Source organism: Nerophis ophidion, linkage group LG20 (genome assembly GCF_033978795.1).
Source record: "Nerophis ophidion isolate RoL-2023_Sa linkage group LG20, RoL_Noph_v1.0, whole genome shotgun sequence".
NCBI lineage: Eukaryota > Metazoa > Chordata > Actinopteri > Syngnathiformes > Syngnathidae > Nerophis > Nerophis ophidion.
Window position 1 is genome coordinate 18,742,862 of NC_084630.1, and position 22,529 is coordinate 18,765,390.

The window sequence follows — 22,529 nt, forward strand, 5'->3', positions numbered from 1 at the left end:
GTTCGGGAGGGGCACTGAAATTTGGGAGTTTCCTGGAAAAATTGTGAGGGTTTGCAAGTATGCTCTGGAGGGACTCAATTAAATCATTGACTACTGTATCTTAAGACATCCTCAGTGCAGTTAATGATTGCTTGAATGATTTCAGTAAATGGCACCTCTGTCTCTGCAGGCATTCCTCTCCCGAAACGAAGCACAGATCCAGATAGCCTCCATTCTGGCTGAGAAGGACAGCCTGAGGTCTCAGATAATGGAGCTCAAGAAAGCTTTTAGCTTGCACGACAAATGCAGCAAAGACCCTCAGAGCTCTGATGTAATATCTGACTCAACATCGCCAGCGTAAGACCAAGAGAAATTTTCAATGACGTATAATCGTTTATTTACAGGTGAGTGGGATTGCCTGTAAGTGTGACCACTCCTCGATCCCGAACAGACGCAAGCTTTGTCGCAAGGACGCAGTCAATCCTTCATCGCCAAATCGCTTTTCCTCAGAGGTGCGCCAATGAGGTTTTGCTGAGATGCTTGAAATATGTGCCATGTTAAGTTAAAGGGAAGTTTTTTTGGAAATGCGATCCTATGTCTGAAAACATTTCCTCATTCACGAGCAACATAACACACTTTTGATGGCTTCACAACGGCGAACTGCTTGTTAACATTCTTGACTAGCCCAGTTAACCGCATGCATTTCACAATACTGGAAAGCAGCCAGCAATCATGTAATCCCTGTCTGTTAGGTGTGAACTACAAATGAGGAACAACGGTAGGCCATATTCGAGATTCGGTTGGTACCTGTGTTGAAATGTAGTATAAAATAGTTTATCCATCCATCTTCTTCCGCTTATCCGAGGTCGGGTCGCGGGGGCAACAGCCTAAGCAGGGAAACCCAGACTTCCCTCTCCCCAGCCACTTCGTCTAGCTCTTCCCGGGGGATCCCGAGGCGTTCCCAGGCCAGCCGGGAGAAATAGTCTTCCCAACGTGTCCTGGGTCTTCCCCGTGGCCTCCTACCGGTTGGACGTGCCCTAAACACCTCCCTAGGGAGGCGTTCGGGTGGCATCCTGACCAGATGCCCAAACCACCTCATCTGGCTCCTCTCGATGTGGAGGAGCAGCGGCTTTACTTCGAGTTCCTCCCGGATGGCAGAGCTTCTCACCCTATCTCTAAGGGAGAGCCCCGCCACACGGCGGAGGAAACTCATTTCGGCCACGTGTACCCGTGATCTTATCCTTTCGGTCATGACCCAAAGGTCATGACTATAGGTGAGGATGGGAACGTAGATCGACCGGTAAATTGAGAGCTTTGCCTTCCGGCTCAGCTCCTTCTTCACCACAATGGATCGGTACAACGTCCACATTACTGAAGACGCTGCACCGATCCGCCTGTCGATCTCACGATCCACTCTTCCCCCACTCGTGAACAAGACTCCTAAGTAATTGAACTCCTCCACTCGGGGCAGGGTCTCCTCCCCAACCCGGAGATGGGACTCCACCCTTTTCCGGGCGAGAACCATGGACTCGGACTTGGAGGTGCTGATTCTCATTCCGGTCGCTTCACACTCGGCTGCAAACCGATCCAGTGAGAGCTGAAGATCCCGGTCAGATGAAGCCATCAGGACCAAATCATCTGCAAAAAGCAGAGACCTAATCCTGCGGTCACCAAACAGGAACCCCTCAACGCCTTGACTGCGCCTAGAAATTCTGTCCATAAAAGTCATGAACAGAATCGGTGACAAAGGACAGCCTTCACTGGAAATGTGTTCGACTTACTGCCGGCAATGCGGACTAAGCTCTGGCACTGATCGTACAGGGAGCGGACTGCCACAATAAGACAGTCCGATACCCCATACTCTCTGAGCACTCCCCACAGGACTTCCCGAGGGACACGGTCGAATGCCTTCTCCAAGTCCACAAAGCACATGTAGACTGGTTGGGCAAACTCCCTCAGGAACCCTGCCGAGAGTATAGCGCTGGTCCACAGTTCCACGACCAGGACGAAAACCACACTGTTCCTTCTCAATCCAAGGTTCGACTATCGGGCGTAGCCTCCTCTCCAGTACACCTGAATCTAACCTAAAATAGTTTAAAATGTTTTATTTTGAAGAAAGTGCAACAATAAGAAATGGAACTGAATTATTATACATTTTAGTAAAGTAAAGTTCCTTACAATAAATACAACAGAAAGCCATGTCAATAATGATCTCACTAGCTCAATAAATCTTGTTTACACCTCAATACTAAAAAGACTGTATGTATTGCATGTTCTTCTCTCGTGAGTCAGAAGAGGGCGAGCAACCGGTTAATGGAGAAAGTCTTCATATTCTAGAAAAATTCAAACATTTTGGAGTGGTCTTTGACACAAATTTATCATTCAAAGCGCATGTTAAAAAAAATTCCAAATATCGTTAAATACTATCTGTCAAACTTCAATCATATAAGACCATTCCTCTCTTCCAAGACGGCTAAAGTCTAGAGAGATAGATTTATAGTACTTAATGATTCCTTCAGAAGAGTTCCCTCAGGAAAATTAAAACTCCAGCAGCAGTGTATAGAATTGAGATCGGATTTGGGATGAAGCAGTCTAGCACTGAACAGGCTCCTCTGGCTACTGATAACGCTATGCATAGGGTGACTGGCATCATCCAGGATGCTCACTAGTTTTTCCACAGTCCTCTTCTCTGCCACCGTCACCTGTGAGTCCAGTTTTTTTACGATCGTGGAACCGGCCTGCCTGATCAGTTTTTCCAGTCTGGAGCTGTCCTTCTTAGATGTACTGCCCCCCATAGGACACAACCATGTAGTACAAAACACTGGCAACCACGGACTGGTAGTACATCCACAAGAGTTTTTTACAGATGTTGAAGGAGCGCAGCCTCCTAAGGATGTACAGCCTGCTCTGTCCTTTCCTGTCCAACAGGTCCGTGTTAAAGGGGAACATTATCACCAAACCTATGCAAGCGTCAATATATACCTTGATGTCGCAGAAAAAAGACCATGTATTTTTTTAACCGATTTCCGAAGTCTAAATGGGTGAATTTTGTCAAATTAAACGCCTTTCTGTTTATCGGTCTTTTAGCGATGACGTCAGAACGTGACGTCAGCGAGGTAACACACCCGCCATGTTCATTTCCAACACATTACAAACACCGGGTGTCAGCTCTGTTATTTTCCGTTTTTTCGACTATTTTTTGGAACCTTGGAGACATCATGCCTCGTCGGTGTGTTGTCGGAGGGTGTAACGACACTAACAGGGAGGAATTCAAGTTGCACCACTGGCAAGAAATCTGCCGCCAGACCCCCTTTGAATGTACCAAAGTGTCTTCACATTTGACCGGCGATGCTAAGACAGACATGGCACAGAGATGTATGGCTAACCTGCAGATGCATTTGCAACGATTAAGTCAACGAAATCACAAAGGTGAGTTTTGTTGATGTTGACTTATGTGCTAATCAGACTGGTTGCAGCGTGACTGCCAGCTAATCGATGCTGACATGCTACGCTAATCGATCCTAACATGCTATTTACCGGCGGTGCTAAGGCAGACATGGCACAGAAATGTATGGATAACCTGCAGATGCATTTAAAGTCAACGAAATCACAAAGGTGAGTTTTGTTGATGTTGACTGCCAGCTAATCGATGGTAACATGCTACGCTAATCGATGCTAACATGCTATTTACCGGCGGTGCCAAAGCAGACATGGCACAGAGATGTATGGATAACCTGCGATTAAGTCAACGAAATCACAAAGGTGAGTTTTGTTGATGTTGTTGACTTATGTGCTAATCAGACATATTTGGTCACGGCATGACTGCCAGTTAATCGATGCTAACATGCAACGCTAATCGATGCTAACATGCTATTTACGCTCAGCTGTATGTACATTTGAAACTAGATACCCACATTTAATGCGAAACAAACACTTACCAATCGACGGATTTAAGTTGCTCCAGTGTCACAAGATGCGAAAGTCCTGATCGTTTGGTCCGCACATTTTACCGGCGATGCTAAAAAGGCAGCCATGCTATGGGCCACTTCATTAGGTACACCCACGCTATGGCCGAATTGCGTCAATAGCTATTCGCTCAATAGCTTCAATTTCTTCTTCAATTTCGTTTTCGCTATCTGCCTCCATGTTCCGACCATCTGTTTCAACACATGCGTAATCTGTTGAACCGCTTAAGCTGCTGAAATCCGAGTCTGAATCCGAGCTATTGTCGTTATATCTTGCTGTGGTAACCACCATGTTGTTTGTATTGGCAGCACTGTATGACGTCACAGGGAAATGGATAGTGGTTTCGAAGAGAGCGAAAATAAGGCACTTTAGAGCTTTATTTAGGGATATTCCGGGACCGTTAAAATTTTGAAAAAAACTTCAAAAAATACAACAAGCCACTGGGAACTGATTTTTATTGTTTTTAACCCTTTTGAAATTGTGATAATGTTCCCCTTTAACAACTCAGACCAGCTTATTGTCCACCCACACCCCGAAGTATTTGAATGGGTCCACGGTCTGTACCTCGACTCCCTCGATCACAATAGGTTGTGACCTTGGACTCGACCTCCCAAAGTCAATGACCAGCTCCTTGGTCTTTGACGGATTGAGCTCGCAAGAGGTTCCTGTGGCACCAGACGGTAAAGTCTCCCACCAGGCTCCGAAACTCCTCCTCTCTGCCGTCACTGATGCACCCGACGATGGCTGTGTCATCCGCGTACTTCTGGATGTGACACAGTTCTGAATTTATGCAGAAGTCAGCGGTTTACAGGGTGAAGAGAATATATATGTACGCCATTATATTTTTACATACTCTATAATGCCAAAAGTATTTGGCCACCTGCCTTGACTCACATATGAACTTGAACTGCCATCCCATTCCTAACCCATAGGGTTCAATAAGATGTGGGTCCACCTTTTGCAACTATTACAGCTTCATCTCTTCTGAGAAGGCTGTCCACAAGGTTGCGGAGTGTGTTCATAGGAATTTCCGACCATTCTTCCAAAAGCGCATTGGTAAGGTCACACACTGATGTTGGTCGAGAAGGCTTGGCTTTCAGTCTCTGTTGTAATTCCTCCCAAAGGTTGTTAGTTCAGGACTCTGTGAAGGACAGTCAAGTTCATCCACACCAGACTCTGTAATCCATGTCTTTATGGATGGACCTTGCTTTGTGCACTGGTGCACAGTCATGTTGGGAGAGGAAGGGGCCCGCTCCAAACTGTTCCCACAAGGTTGGGAGCATGGGTATTGTCCAAAATATTTTGCTATCCTGGAGCATTCAAGGTTCCTTTCACTGGAACTAACTCCTGAAACACAACCCCACATCATAATTCCTCCCCCACCAAATTTTACACTCGGCCCAATGAAGTCCTAATGTACCGTTCTCCCTTCCGCCCGATTGTAGCTGAGATAGGCGCCAGCGCCCCCCACAACCCAAAAAGGGAATAAGTGGTAGAAAATAGTTCTCTTGGCAATTTTCAAACGCAGACTGGTCAATCAGATTGCCAGATGGAGAAGCGTGATCCATCACTCCAGAGAACGCGTCTCCACTGCTGTCGAGTCCAATGATGAAATACTTCACACCACTGCATCCCACGCTTTGCATTGGACTTGGTGATGTATGGCTTAGATGCAGCTGCTCGGCCATGGAAACCCTTTTCCATGAAGCTCTCTGCGTAATGTATGTGGGCTAATTGGTAAGTCACATGAACTTTGGAGCTCTGCAGCAACTGACTGTGCAGAAAGTCTTGGCACTATCCACTTCAGCATTCGCTGACCCCTCTCTGTCAGTTTACGTGGCCTACCACTTCGTGGCTGAATTGCTGTTGTTCCCAAACTCTTCCATTTTCTTATAATAAAGCCGACAGTTGAATTTGGAACGTTTCCAAAGTGCTGCACAACAATATTAGAAACAATATTCAAATAAATCCTTAGCTCCACCAATGACTGAATAAAAACAAACAAAAAGCTAAGAGCTTAGGGCCGACCACAGAAAAGGCCATGGTCTGGTCTGGTCTGGTCTTGGGCCCCACGAGCTGGAGCTGGCTCTTGGACCTCAGTGCGCGCGCAGGAGTGTAAATTTGGATGAGGTCCGAGATATAATGAGTCTCAAGAATCGGGGGTTATATGCTCGTGTTTCCTTGCCCTTGTTAAAAGTCGTGCTGCCGTGTTCTGGACTAACTGCGACCGGGAGAGAGCTTTTTGGCTAATGCACTGCAAAAACTGAAATCTAAGTAAGATGAAGTATCTCAAATAAGGTTGATATTTGCTTATTTTCTGTCTGATAAGATAATTCTTCTCATGACGCAGATTGTATGTGTTTTACTTGTTTTAAGTGTTTTGGTCCTAAATTACCTTGATTGTCAGGTTCAAACATAAATCAAACAGACAAGAAACAAGGAAACAGGCAGAGACGTATTGGGTTATACACTTAGTTACAGTTCCAAAATACGCTCTAAAGTCCAGTCCACATGCTTCCGGTATTTATTTGGGAGGTCCCTAGTTACATCACTGAGGCTGCTTCTGAAGGAAGAGGGGTTAGTTATCTCAGCAGCAATATAGGATTATTCAGAAATGCAAATGTGCTGACACTCGTGATATCGCCCTGTCCCTGCTCTGTCTGCGTCAGGGCACTCGATGTTCCCTTGGCAGTCAGCAGGCCGATTCAGGGTCTGAAAAGACTGATACGAGACGACTTGCTTTGCACAGATAGAAAAAGTACAACTTTAGCACAATTGATGATAACTATAGCAACGGGCTTAAGCATAAGAGTTGTGTGATAATAAATATATAATTATTCCAACAGTAAGATATTAAAGCTTGTTGCTGAGATTTTAAGACCTATTTTGAGTAAAACATGCTTGAAACTAGAATGTCAACTGTTGCAAAGCTGTGTCATCAACACTCACAAATATAAAACTACTTTTTTATATTAATAATGTTTTACTTCAAGCATGAAAAAAAAATCATGATGCTGAGCGCATATCATTATATGAGAATATTTTTCAACATATTGAGCAAAAAGGTATATTTTTCCTACCAAGAAAGTGCACTTGTTATTAGTGAGAATATACTTATTTTAAGGTATTTTTGGGTTCATTGAGGTTAGCTAAATTTACTTGTTTTGGAAAGTCTTCAGAAGCAGAAATTTATTGTTCTATTGGCAGATAATTTTGCTTAGTTCCAATAAAATACCCCTCATTTTTGTATTTTTATTTCTTGTTTTTGAACACTGACGTTTTGCAGTGTGCCAGCATAAAGTGCATTCCAATAGTCCAGGCGACTTGAAATAAAAGCATACGCGACTAGTTCAAAAAGATTAAACCACAAAAACGGTTTTACGTTTGCTAAAAGACAAAGATGATAAAAACGATTTTAAAATGCCATTGACTTGTTTGTCAAGTTTAAAATCGCCGTCTATAGTGACCATGAATTGATTAACGTACACCCCAACTTAAGCAAGTTGAAAAACTTATTCGGGTTTTACCATTTAGTGGTCAATCGTACGGAATATGTACTGTACTGTACAATCTACTAATAAAAGTTTCAATCAATCAATCCAGAAACGCCAAGGCTGGAGCCTATCTCAGCTGCATTCGGGCAGAAGGCAGGGTAGACCCTGGACAAGTCGCCAACTCATCGGAGGGCAAACACAGATAAACAGACAACATTCATACTCACATTCACAGACGAGGAACCATTTAGTTGCCAATCAACCGATCCCCAATTGCATGTCTCTGGAGGTGTGGGTAAGCCGGAGTACCCGGAAGGAACCCACGCAGTCACGGGGAGAACATGCAAACTCCACACAAAAAGATCCCGAGCTTTGGGTTCAACTCAGGACTACTCAGGACCTGTATCACCGTGCTGCCAACCCTTGTTATTAAGACTCCAAAACCAGGAGGGTACTTCTGGGTAAGAATAGTTTCGCCCTATCGCAGTGGGAAAATAAACTCTTGATGCAAACGATCAATCCTACTGTCAAAGGCAATGACCGTCGTTGATGTGTAATGTCCCCTCGTTATCATTGAAGTTTTGTGTGGCACAACCACTGTGGATCGACTACTAGTAGTCCAAAATAGTCGGAATCCCCAGCATTCCAGTCAGTTGTAAACACATGGCACTAATGGCATACTGGTCCCGTTCTGGGACCAGACTGTTTCTAACTCCTGTTATTAGTTGGAGGCTAAATTGCAGAGTCTTATAGGAATGGTTGAAAGGATAAGGATAGTGTTGTATGTGTCGCATACCACCTCCTCTGTTCAGGGAGGGTTTTTCAATCTTGACATGGATAGCTTCCCCTCAGTCGTCTTTCTTACCATCCGTCCTCCCCATCCAGAATCTGCACATTTTTGTTCTCAAAGGAGTGTTGTTTCTCCTTGAGGTGCAGGTAGACAGCTGAGTCTTGGTCTGAAGGGCTGGACCAAAAACTAAAATTTCAGCTTTTCCCTCATTCATTATTGAAAAATTCTGGGCTAACCAAGCCTTGACAGTTGAGAAGGGTTGTCAGGGGGTGGTTTCCTTTTGAAATCGGCATATACATCTTATGGATGCGGTTCTCATCTACAACGTTTTAAATGCGCTTGCACCACTATTAGACAAATTCATTCAGAGGAGAAACAGTGAAGAACGGAGAACTAGGGCCTGGTCTCGAGATGATTGTAATACACCAAGAACAAAATTCGGTCAAATGGTCGCCTCTGTGAGAAGAACGCAATCCTGGAATAAGTTGCCCACACACAATAGAGACTGTAATAACTATCCACATTTTCCAAAAAAAACTTGAACGCTGGCTAAAAATGAATCAAACATTCACCCGTTAAACCATTAAACACTGTCTCCAGACTCCAGCCCGTTCCAGTGGGTTTCAGGCCAGGGTATTTGAAGCTCTGTCCTGGTCTATTGTCTTGTACTTGTGTATTGCATCTGCTTGTCTTGTCTGTTTTATACTGCCTTATTTATTTGGTTCGTATTTCTGTCATCGTGGTTTTAAAGTCATGTGTTATTTTAGAAACCTGCCTTGGGTCTACGGCTGAAAGAGAGCATTCATGTTGAGTCTGGCACACTTATTCGAGTGTTGATTAATGTGCACTGTCCCAATTGAATAAGTGGAAATGGTTCGCAGCCGAGTGTGCACCTCCAAGTCCGAGTCCATTGTTCTCGCCCGGAAAAGGGTGGAGTACCATCTCCGGGTTAGGGAGGAGACCCTGCCCCATGTGGAGGAGTTCAAGTACCTCGGAGTCTTGTTCACGAGTGAGGGAAGAGTGGATCGTGAGATTGACAGGCGGATCGGTGCGGCGTCTTCAGTAATGCGGATGCTCTATTGATCCGTTGTGGTGAAGAAGGAGCTGAGCCGGAAGGCAAAGCTCTCAATTTACCGGTCGATCTACATTCCCACCCTCACCTATGGTCATGAGCTTTGGGTTCTAACCGAAGGGACAAGATCACAAATGAAATGAGTTTCCTCCGTCGGGTGGAAGGGACTCTCCCTTGGAGATAGGGTGAGAAGCTCTGACATCCGGGAGGAGCTCAAAGTAAAGCCGCTGCTCCTTCACATCGAGAGGAGCCAGATGAGGTGGTTCGGGCATCTGGTCAGGATGCCACCCAAACGCCTCCCTAGGGAGGTATTTAGGGCACGTCCAACCGGTAGGAGGCCACGGGGAAGACCCAGGACACGTTGGGAAGACTATGTCACCCAGCTGGCCTGGGAGACATAGTCTAGAGCTGGACGAAGTGGCTGGGGAGAGGGAAGTCTGGGTTTCCCTGCTTAGGCTGCTGCCCTTGGATAAGCGGAAGAAGATGGATCGATGGATGGATGGAAATGAAAATGCAAAACTTTAATACATATTTGTCTTTAAATATCTTTATAACAATACTCATACTATAATTCAGCGTTACGTAATCATAAACACTTATTCTGTTTGCATGCGTGTTTGTCTCCCTTAAAGTGTGACGATTCAATGGCCAGTAGTGTAGAACCTCCAAGTCCTCAGTCTCTACACGTAGGAAAGGGAGCTCTTCACGAAGAAAACAGGTGAGCGTGTTTATGTTTGGTCTATTTTTGTTCTGGGCTCAGTTCGAGGATATGACATTTTTCTAAGTAAACACTGTTTAAAAGCTATTAAAGACACCTGCCACAGGGCATGTATTTTCCATTGTCGTGTCTCTGCCGTACTGGCACAGGATCCAGTCCGTGACGCAACGTGGAAAGAATCTAGTTTACACGGAGCGATAACGCTAACTTGTCAAACCAGTCTTGGGTTTTGCTTAGTAGACCGTAATTCCATGTTCAGCGTTTCACTAAATATGTGTTTGTGTGCATGTGTGAGTCCCGAATCTGACTCAAATGTTTTCTTTTTTGCAGCCTGGAAACAGTGGAGACTGATGATTTCTCATTGGACGACTTTGTGATTCTTCCCAATGGTGCGTTTTGCAAACCTACAGTTTGGTTCCTTACTTTGATACGAGAAATTCAGAATGTTTGTACTGTCTTCATTGTAAAATGGAAGGGATATATGCAAAAAAAAAAAGAAATATCCAGAAAAAAATTCACATTAAATACTGTAGGAAGGTGATTCATACGGTTCGTTGCGGTTTACGTGACACATGAAACGTGACAAAAAAGCGAGTTGCACTATCCACTTTAGCCGCCAGATGGCAGTAGAGTGTTGAATATTTTGAAATGTGTTATGTGGCAATTCCAACTTTGACATTTAACTCCCTCTTTTCTGTTCAGTGTTGAATGAAGGCAAAGAAACATCGACACCTTTTGTACCTGGAAGAACCAACTCCATGTACAGGTGAGGTGATCCCCACATCAACTGTTTTGTTTTAAATTGTTTTATTATTATTATTTGTCCGGCTTTAGGCATACATATAAACCATTCTTGACTGATCATAAAACAAGACTATAGTTATACAGAGCATAGACTTAGACTTACACAAACTTTAATGATCCACAAGGGAAATTGTTCCACACAGTAGCTCAGTTACAAAGGCTGGAAAGGGTAAGGATGGAAAGGATAATGCACACATGGGCACACAAGGGCGAAAACAAAAGTTATAAAGTAGACAGAAAATGTACCATAGTAGCAATAAAAAATATAACATGCGGTATGTAATATATACTGATATATTACATTATACAATGGGGCAAAAAAGTATTTAGTTAGCCCCCGATTGTGCAAGTTCTCCCACTTAAAATGATGACAGAGGTCTGTAATTTTCTTCATAGGTACACTTCAACTGTGAGAGACAGAATGTGAAAAAAAAATCCAGGAATTCACATTGTAGGAATTTTAAAGAATTTATTGGTAAATTATGGTGGAAAATAAGTATTTGGTCAACCATTCAAAGCTCTCACTGATGGAAGGAGGTTTTGGCTCAAAATCTCACGATTCATTCTTTCCTTAACACGGATCAATCGTCCTGTCCCTTTAGCAGAAAAACAGCCCCAAAGCATGATGTTTCCACCCCCATGCTTCACAGTAGGTATGGTGTTCTTGGGATGCAACTCAGTATTCTTCTTCCTCCAAACACGACGAGTTGAGTTTATACCATAAAGTTCCATTTTGGTTTCATCTGACCACATGACATTCTCCCAATCCTCTGCTGTATCATCCATGTATCCATTTTGGTGTAAACTGGAGTCTGGTCCTGCTTCCCCTTTGATTTTGTAGCTCTTGGGTCAGACAGTATCTTTCCGTTGACTACAATACATCAAAGAAACAGAAACACCTTCATGTCGCTCCCCCAAACAGTGGAGTTTTACAAGCCTTTGATTACACAACGGTTCAAAAGAAAAGGTCGGTTTAAAAAACAGGTCGTAAAAGAGTTCAAGAAAGAATTTCGTAAAAGAGTTAAAAAAAACGGTGCCTGGAGGGGAGTCGGGTCCTGCTTCCTCTTCGTGTTTGTAGTTCTTGGGTCAGACAATATCTTTCCGTTGACTACAGTACATCAAAGAAAAAGAAACACCATGTCGCTTTCCCCCCTCCACAGTGAAGTTTTACAAGCTTTTGATTACACAATGGTTCAAAAGAAAAGGTCGGTTCAAAAAAGAGTTCAAGAAAGAATTTCGTAAAAGAGTTAAAAAAAACGGTGCCTGGAGGGGAGTCGGGTCCTGCTTCCTCTTCGCTTTTGTAGTTCTTGGGTCAGACAATATCTTTTCGTTGACTACAGTACATCAAAGAAAAAGAAACACCATGTCGCTTTCCCCCCTCCACCCTGCTTCCTCTTTGCTTTTGTAGTTCTTGGGTCAGACAATATCTTTCCGTTGATTACAATACATGAAAGAAACAGAAACATGTTGCTTTCCCCCCTCCACAGTGGAGTTTTACAAGCCTTTTTCTTGGTAGGTTCAAAGAAGGCTTTTGGTCTTCTCGCCTGGAACTCATTTCAACACAAAGTTTTTGTGATAACTTAGATAAAATTATTCTAACAGCTAACATAGAAGGTGTCAGGTAATAGACATATATAAACTACTTCTGTATGGCGAGTGATTATACAGCTGGATGGAGCGCGGAATGAAGGAGTTCTCGGATGGAACACTGTGGGAACGAAGCTGAAGGAGCCTGTTGGAGTATGAGCTCCGCTGTCTCTCAATTGTCTGGTGGAGTGGGTGATGCATGGAAAGGATTGTCCATGATGGCGAGCAGTTTGTCCAGTGTCCTCCTATACCCCAATGACACAAACGCCTCCAAGTGCGTGCCAATTTTCTGGCCGGCTGGGATCAGTTTGTCAGTCCCTTTTGCTGGTGCTGCTCCCCCAACCAACCACTGCAAAGTACAGGGCACTGGCCTCAACAGACTGATAAAAGATCTCCAACAGCTTGCATGTACTATCTGTGTATGTAAAGCAGTGAAATGGTTCTAAATGTAAGTTTAGGAGTGAGGATTTGGATGCTTAATTTTTCACAAATGTGTATTTCGTCAAAAAGTATTTACGGAAGGGAGCAGACTGACTCGAGCTACTCTTACTCTCAGATTAGAACAAACAAGTTTTTTTTGTCAAGCCTATCTATTGAAGTCGCTTTTGTGTTCTCACCGAAGGATAAAACAATTACATAACCGGGCCTTTAATGTAGCTAAACAGTTTTAAACATATTTGTTTAATGTAGAGATAAATGCTTTAAATGTAATATCGGAAATTATCGGTATCGATTTCAAAAAGGATAATGTATTTAAAACGCCGCTGTACGGAGTGGTACACTGCCTTTTCGTGCTGGCCCAAACACTTAATATCTACGGCTTTTTTACACACACACAAGTGAATGCAATGCAAACTTGGTCAACAGCCATACAGGTCACACGGAGGGTGGCCGTATGAACAACTTTAACACTGTTACAAATATGCGCCACATTGTGAACCCACACCGAACAAGAATGCCAAACACATTTCGGGAGAACATCCGCACCGTAACACAACATAAACACAACAGAACAAATACCCAGAACCCATTGCAACACTGACTCTTCCGGGAACCTACAATACACCCCCCCCCCACCCCGCTACCCCCTAATCCCCCCCACACACCTCAACCCCGCCCACCTCAACCTTCTTATGCTCTCTCAGGGAGAGCATGTCCCAAATTCCAAGCTGTCACTCGAACGAGTATGACGATCCTCCAGGTAGGGGTGAATCCCTTTATGAAGGATGCCTGTGCATGACTTAGTTGAACGTGGGGAGACTGGTGCACAGACAATCACCACACCATCCTTGACAGAATCGGGTCAGGGTCCAGTGGCATGGCGTCCAAGACGACTGGGGACCCTTTTCTGCTGCAGCCTTCTCCTGCCATCGCAGCCGTTGTGGTAGTTCTTAAAGGGGAACATTATCACAATTTCAAAAGGGTTATAAACAATAAAAAATCAGTTCCTAGTGGCTTGTTGTACTTTTTGAAGTTTTTTTCAAAATTTTACCGGTCCCGGAATATCCCTAAAAAAAGCTTTAAAGTGCTTGATTTTCGCTATTTACGATGCGACTATCCATTTCCCTGTGACGTCATACAGTGCTGCCAATGTAAACAAACAATGGCGAATAGCACAGCAAGATATAGCGACATTAGCTCGGATTCAGACTCGGATTTCAGCGGTTTAAGCGATTCAACAGATTACGCATGTATTGAAACGGATGGTCGGAGTATGAAAGTATTGAAGAAGAAACTGAAGCTATTGAGCCAATAGCTATTGACGCTATTCATAGCCATAGCATGGCCGAATAGCTGCGTTAGCATCGCCGGTAAAATGTGCAGACCAAACGAACAGGACTTTCGCATCTGTTGACACTGGAGCAACTTAAATCCGTCGATTGGTAAGTGTTTTTTTCACATTAAATGTGGGTGGAAGGAAACGTAATATAGTTGCAAATGCATCTACAGGTTATCCATACATCTCTGTGCCATGTCTGCTTTAGCACCGCCGGTAAATAGCATGTTAGCATCGATTAGCATAGCATGTTAGCATCGATTAGCTGGCAGTCATCATCAACAAAACTCACCTTTGTGATTTCGTTGACTTTATCGTTGCAAATGCATATGCAGGTTATCCATACATCTCTGTGCCATGTCTGCCTTAGCACCGCCGGTAAATAGCATGTTAGCATCGATCAGCGTAGCATGTTAGCATCGATTAGCTGGCAGTCACGCCGCAACCAGTCTGATTAGCACATAAGTCAACATCAACAAAACTCACCTTTGTGATTTCGTTGACTTTATCGTTGCAAATGCATCTACAGGTTATCCATACATCTCTGTGCCATGTCTGCTTTAGCACCGCCAGTAAATAGCATGTTAGCATCGATTAGCGTAGCATGTTAGCATCGATTAGCTGGCAGTCAACATCAACAAAACTCACCTTTGTGATTTCGCTGACTTTATCGTTGCAAATGCATCTGCAGGTTATCCATACATCTCTGTGCCATGTCCGCCATCGCCGGTAAAATGTGGAGACACTTTGGTACAATCAATGGGGGTCTGGCGGCAGACACTTTCGCGTCTTTGGGCCAGTGGTGCAGCTTAAATCCCTCCCTGTTAGTGTTGTTACACCCTCCGACAACACACCGACGAGGCATGATGTCTCCAAGGTTCCAAAAAATAGTCGAAAAAACGGAAAATAACAGAGCTGAGACCCGGTGTTTGTAATGTGTTGAAAATGAAAATGGCGGCTGTATTACCTCGGAGACATCACGTTCTGACGTCATCACCACATGAGCGATAAACAGAAAGGCGTTTAATTCGCCAAAATTCACTCATTTAGAGTTTGGAAATCGGTTAAAAAAATATATGGTCTTTTTTTCTGCACCATCAAGGTACATATTGACGCTTACATAGGTCTGGTGATAATGTTCCCCTTTAAATCTACCGTCTCGGCCTGCTCCGTTGAGGTCTTCACCATATCCCTAGTTAGAGGGCAATCAGGTACTAGACCAGGGGTAGGGAACCTATGGCTCTAAAGCCAGATGTGGCTCTTTTGATGACTGCATCTGGCTCTCGGATAAATCTGAGCTGACATTGCTTAACACGATAAATAATGAATAATTCCACAGTGTTAAAAATAACATTCAAAATAGAAAACATTCTCATGCTTTTTTATGTTGAAAGAGTTGCATTAATGATAAGAAGTAATTTATTTATTACTGGTTAATGTGGGTCTTGCCCTCCTGGGGGTTCTTCAGACCACCAAGAGCCTGTTTTAGGGTTACAACATTGTTTTATTTAATTTTTCTCTCAGTTGCTTCCCAGCAATTGTCTTTTTCTCTTTCGTCCTCACTCGCGCTCTGGCTCCAGCCCCAACCCTGTCTCTCCTCCTGGCTGCTGCCTATAACAGAGCGACAGGTAATTAGATAACAAGGCCCAGGTGGGCCGTCTGCGCACCTGTCGCTGATTTCAAGGCCGGTCCTGGCAACACCCCGCTCCGCTGCAGGCCCACAGGCCACGCCCCCTCCACAGGTAGCTTCAGAATAACAATGTTATTATAAAGAATAAGAGACCTATTATACTCTGGAAATGTTGGTCTTACTTAAAAATGCACCCGTTTAGTTGTGTTCAGTGTTAAAAATAATATTATATGGCTCTTAGGGAAATACGTTTTAAAATATTTGGCTTCTTGGCTCTCTCAGCTAAAAAGGTTCCCGACCCCTGTACTAGACCTTTGCCAGGGGCCACCTGGGGTAACAGTAGTAAAGGGGTTAACCTCCTAGTCCCCCAAGACCCCATAGAGGAGCCTCCACTTTAACGTCATGCCCAGGACATACATGTACTCTTACACCTCATCTGTCAACCAGTCATCTATTGTGATGCCATGGGGCAAATGTAATAATTGATTCTAATCTTCTGAACCTTTCCCCAGCCTGGATAAGAACTCCGTACCACCGTTCCTTGTTCGTTCCCGTCCAAAAGCTATTCGCATCAGTGGCCGAGTGGTCACCATTTCCTTCAGGGGAGATGCACTACCAAATCAGATTGTGGTGGCAGGAGGCAATAAGACCGGAGTCTTTGTGCATCAAGTCACAGAAGGGAGTGCCGCACATACTGCGGGTGTCAGCCCTGGAGCACAAATAGTGGAGGTCAGGGTTAAGTATTTCTGACTACCTAACACATCTTTTGGGGTATGTAAAGTCGCTGACCAAACATTTGTCCTTTGCAGGTGAAATACCAACAGAACCAGAAAGCTATAAGGGTGGTCCTGGAAGATTCCACTTTAGAAGAAGCTATGTGGGCTCTGGGCCAGGTCACAGACCTCTGCCACCTATCTCTTCGGCCCAGACAAGATGGTATGTCCCACAGTGACTATTTAGAAATTGTTACAGTATGTATTATATTTATTCGTACACTACTTCCCTTCATTGTTACTTCATTAAAGGCCTACTTATACCCACTACTACCGACCACGCAGTCTGATAGTTTACATATCAATGATGAAATATTAACATTGCAACACATGCCAATACCCTAATTAGGGTTAGGGTTGGAACCCTAAACCCTAAACCCTAAACCCTAACCCTAACCTTAACCCTAACCGTTTGAAATAGTCGTGGTATGTATTGACGTCACCGGTTGTAGCGGACATTTTTTTCCAGCCCGATCCAGGCTATTAGTCGTCTGCTCTAATCGCATAATTACACAGTATTCTGGACTTCTGTGTTGCTGAATATTTTGCAACTTGTTCAATTAATAATGGAGAAGTCAAAGTAGAAAGATGGAGTTGGGAAGCTTTTAGCCTTTAGCCACACAAACACAGCCGGTGTTTCCTTGTTTAAAATTCCCGAAGATGAAGCTGTACTATGGAACAGAAGCGGTCAAGCAAAAATGGACCCCAACAAAATGTCAACCGGCGGGTTTTGGTGAGAAAATTGTGGTAATAAGTCGGCTATTATAGTAGTTATGAGCGGAGCTTTCGTGATGGTGATGGGTTGTACTTGTATAGCGCTTTTCTACCTTCTAGGTACTCAAAGCGCTTCGACACTATTTCAACATTCACTCATTCACACACACATTCACACACTGACGGAGGGAGCTGCCATGCAGGGCGCTAACCAGCACCCATCAGGTGCAAGGGTGAAGTGTCTTGCTCAGGACACAACGGACGTGACGAGGTTGGTACTAGGTGGGGATTGAACCAGGGACCTTCGGTTTGCGCACGGCCACTCTCCCACTGCGCCACGCCGTCCCAATAATGCTCCTGCAGCTTCCCTCAGAGACACTGGCGGTCACCACACCCGTGGCCACATCCCTCTGACTTTCAGGTACCATATAATCTCACTAAAACACTAGTAACACAATGAGCAGATAAGGGATTTCCCAGAATTATCCTAGTAAATGTGTCTAATAACATATGAATCGCTCCCACTGCCCTCGCCTTTTTTTTTCCTAATCCGTCACTCTCACTTTCCTCATCCACAAATCTTTTATCCTCGTTCAAATTAATGGGGAAATTGTCGCTCTAGCTGCTGGTGGCTATGATTGTAAACAATGTGAGGATGTGAGGAGCCCTACAACCCGTGACGTCACGCGCACATTGTCTGCTGCTTCCGGTAGAGGCAAGGCTTTTTTATTAGCGACCAAAAGTTGCGAACTTTATCGTGGATGTTCTCTACTAAATCCTTTCAGCAAAAATGTGGCAATATCGCGAAATTATCAAGTATGACACATAGAATGGACCTGCGATCCCCGTTTAAATAAGAAAATCTCATTTCAGTAGGCTTTTAAATAACACTAAAGCAAGGGTCGGCAACCCAAAACGTTGAAAGAACCATATTGGACCAAAAATTTTTGCAAATCAGTCTGGAGCCGCAAAAAATGTAAAGCCGCATATGAGCATACTTGCCAATCTGTAAACCTCTGAATTCAGGAGATGATGGATTGGGGGTGTTGAGGGGGGCGTGGTTTGGTGTATATTGTAGCGTCCCGGAATAGTTAGTGCTGCAAGGGGTTCTGGCAGTGACGTGCGGTGAACTAAACACCAGATAAGGTATGCATAATTTTTTTTCTTCTTTTTTTTTTCTTTTTTTTACTTAAATTCATATGTGCTGCTCTAGTCATTGTTGATTTAGGTTGCACATTAGAGTTATAGAAAAAAAAGGGAGTTATTCGCTTTCCTAAAAACGTTATCATAATGATATTATGATATGATAAATCAGGGGTAGGGAACCTATGGCTCGGGAGCCAGATGTGGCTCTTTTGATGACTGCATCTGGCTCTCAGATAAATCTGAGCTGGCATTTCTTAACACGATAAATAATGAATGATTCCACTTGTAATCACAGTGTTAAAAATATAAGACATTCTCATGTATTTTTAATCCATCCATCCGTTTCTACCGCACCTGTTCAAGAAGTTGCGTTAATGGTCAGAAGTTATTTATTTATTGTTGGTTAGTGTGGGGCTTGCCCTCCTGTAGGTTCTTCAGACCACCAAGCACCGACATGAGAGCCTGTTTCAGGGTTACAATATTTTATTTTTCAACAAGTCTCTCAATTGCTTTCCAGCAATTGTCTTTTTCTCTTTCGTTCTTGCTCGCGCTCTGACTCTAGCCCTGACCCCGTTTCTCCTCCTGGCTGCTGCTTATAATAGAGCGACAGGTGATTAGATAACAAGGCCCAGGTAGGCCATTTTCGCACCTGTCGCTGATTTCGAAGCCGGTACTGGCACACCCTGCTTCGCTGCAGGCCCGCAGGCCACGCCCCTTCAACAGTTAGCTTCAGAATAACAATATTATTCCAAAGAATAAGAGACCTTTTATAAAATGCACGCGTTTAGTTGTGTTTTTGATTGATTGATTGATTGATACTTTTATTAGTAGATTGCACAGTACAGTACATATTCCGTACAATTGACCACTAAATGGTAACACCCCAATAAGTTTTTCAACTTGTTTAAGTCGGGGTCCACTTTAATCAATTCATGGTGTTCAGTGTTAATAAAAAATGATATGGCTCTCACAGAAATACATTTTAAAATATTTGGCTTTCTTGGCTCTTTCAGCTAAAAAGGTTCCCGAACCCCATGATAAATGGTTCCAAAAAGTATTTGATAAAGTTGTTATTGAATACTTTTTGGTCCCATTTGCTTTTAACAAAATAAAGCAAGTATTGTGAGTGTATATATTATTTTTCTAAATTTGTATCTGAAGCATAAATAGCTATCCTACGTGAAAACATACTTTGTAAGAACGCATTCATTTTGTCTTAAAGTCCAGTTTAGAGAAGTATTTCATCTTGGATACAGTACTGTATATAATCCTCCATATTGGCAGACACATTCATTTAAATCCTTTTCAACCCATATTCAGTTGAATATGCTACAAAGACAACATATTTGATGTTCAAACTGATAAACATTTTTTGGGGGAAAATAATCATTAACTTTAGAATTTGATGCCAGCAACACGTGACAAAGAAGTTGGGAAAGGTGGCGATGAATACTGATAAAGTTTAGGAATGCTCATCAAACACTTATATGGAACATCCCACAGGTGTACAGGCTAATTGGGAACAGGTGGGTGCCATGATTGGGTATAAAAGCAGCTTCCATGAAATGCTAAGTCATTCACAAACAAGGATGGGGCGAGGGTCACCACTTTGTAAGCAAATTGTCGAACAGTTTTAGAACAATCTTTCTCAACGAGCTATTGCAGGGAATTTAGGGATTTTACCATCTACGGTCCGTAAAATCATCAAAAAGTTCAGAGAATCTGGAGAAATCACTTCACGTGAGCGATGATATTACAAACTTTTGATCCCTCAGGCGGTACAGCATCAAAAACCGACATCGGTGTGTAAAGGATATCACCACACGGGCTCAGGAACACTACATAAAACCACTGTCAGTAATTACAGTTGGTCGCTACATCTGTAAGTGCAAGTTAAAACTCTACTAAGCAAAGCCAAACCTATTTATCAACAATATCCTGAAATGCTGCCGGCTTGGCTGGGCACGAGCTCACCTAAGATGGACTGATGCAAAGTGGAAAGGTGTTCTGTGGTCTGACGAGTCCACATTTCAAATTAAATTTGCAAACAAAGGACGTAGTGTCCTCCAGAACAAAGAGGAAAATTACTATTTGGATTGTTATAGGCACAAAGTTGAAAAGCCAGCATCTGTGATGGTATGGGGGTGCATTAGTGCCCAAGGCATGGGTAACTTACACATCTGGGAAGACACCATTAATGCTGAAAGGTCCATACAGGTTGTGGAGCAACATTTGTTCTCATCCAAGCAACATTATCATGGACGCCCCTGCTTATTTCAGCAAGACAAGTGTTACAACAGCGTAGCTTCGTAAAAAGAGAGTGCGAGTCCTTTCCTGCAGTCCAGACCTGTCTCCGAAGGAAAATGTGTGGCGTATTATGAAGCGTAAAATACGACAGCGGAACGACTGAAGCTCTACATAAAACAAGAATGGGAAAGAATTCCACTTTCAAAGCTTCAACAATTAGTTTCCTCAGTTCCCAAACGTTTATTGAGTGTTGTTAAAAGAAAAGGTGATGTGACACAGTGGTGAACATGCCCTTTCCCAACTACTTTGGCACGTGTTGCAGCCATGGAATTCTAAGTTAATTATTATTTGCAAAAAATAACAAAGTTAATGAGTTCGAAAATCAAATATCTTGTCTTTGTGGTGCATTCAATTGAATATGGGTTGAAAAGGATTTGCAAATCATTGTATTCCGTTCATATTTACATCGAACACAATTTCCCAACTCATAAGGAAATGGGGTTTGTAAAAAAAATGCTGGCTTCCGCTGGAAAGACCTGTGTCTGCTAGCTTGGGCCTCCCCACTCTTCCCAGTGTGGCGAGTCAGAGTACTGCTGAGGCATTGAACTGCAAGTTGACAATATATCGCTCCCTACATTGAGGCAGAGGTACATGCTGCCTCTTGGCTTGCTTTTTCCACGTGGCAACAAGCCTTTGTTCACTCGCACGCACACGCCCAGTACACACTGTGTGTAGCCGTGGAGGCACCGCCTGTGTCTGCCTCACTTCTTGTATGCTGCGTTGTTTTGATCAGGAAACATGGAATTTACGCGATTTTGACCATGAAAATTATCAAAATATACAGGAACTACACCAAAATCACATAGAAAGCATAAACCAAAAGAGAAATATTAAAACGTATTTTGTTTTATTACTTTGTTTTGGAACATGGTTAAGCCACCTGGTGGCACATGAGGCACTTGTCTCCCCTGACAGCAGGTCACTGGGTTCTGGGTATTCGTTCTATTGTGTTAGGGTGCGGATGTTGTGACGTTCCGAAAGTGTGTAGACGATGCTAAATGCAGTGCCTTTAAGGCACGTCCCTAATATTGTTGTCCGGGTGGAAATCGGGAGAAATTTCGGGAGAATGGTAGCCCCGGGAGAATTTAGGGTTGGGCACTGAAATTCGGGAGTCGCCTGGGAAAATCGGGAGAGTTGGCAAGTATGTATATAAGTTTTATAATGAAGGCAACACATGACGTAAGTGTCTATATGAGCTATAGTAGCCTACTATCAAAATGACTATGTGTCGCAGGCTGACTCAAATGAAATGACAGAAATGTTGAAATGTAATATTTATTCCACACATTTTGACAACAAAATAAACCATTAGTAAAGCAGAGGCTACTCAGAAGGTGAGATAACTCCTGGAAATTACTGGCTTTTAATGACGAAAGGTATAGATGTGTGTGTCCTAGTTTAAGGAAACGGCAGGCTGTCTGTAATAAATTTATCAAAATAAATCTTTGGCAGGCTATTTAAGGTTTGCTGTCGTCTGGAACAACATGGCACACAAACAACCATCAGAAATGCAGGCAAGATTACATGCAGATAATGCGTCATGAGACCTGCAAAACTAAATTATACACAAGTAAAGGATATTAAATGAGCTGAAATATAACTACAAATGAGGCATAATTATGCAATATGTACATACAGCTGGCCTAAATAGCATGTTATCATTGATTATCTTGCAGTCATGCTCTGACCAGATATGCCTGATTAGCACTCCAACAAGTCAATAATATCAAGAGTTCCCCTTTTTTAAATTCACGCACAGTACAAAACTTTTG

At 43.3% G+C, this 22,529-nt stretch overlaps 1 protein-coding gene across 5 annotated transcripts in view; it reads left to right on the forward strand.

Annotated features, from left to right (window-relative positions):
- Positions 1-22,529, forward strand: part of card14 (caspase recruitment domain family, member 14) — a 123,006-nt gene that overhangs the window by 64,900 nt on the left and 35,577 nt on the right. For all 5 annotated transcript variants that reach the window (XR_009803113.1, XM_061880639.1, XM_061880641.1 and 2 more), the window contains 7 exons: positions 170-310; positions 384-491; positions 9,934-10,019; positions 10,350-10,408; positions 10,722-10,785; positions 16,330-16,546; positions 16,627-16,753. Coding sequence is in view for 4 of the 5 variants with exons in the window: in XM_061880639.1 (XP_061736623.1) it covers positions 170-310; positions 384-491; positions 9,934-10,019; positions 10,350-10,408; positions 10,722-10,785; positions 16,330-16,546; positions 16,627-16,753 (802 nt within the window). In the remaining variant the exon portion in view is untranslated. The remainder of the gene's footprint in view (positions 1-169; positions 311-383; positions 492-9,933; positions 10,020-10,349; positions 10,409-10,721; positions 10,786-16,329; positions 16,547-16,626; positions 16,754-22,529) is intronic.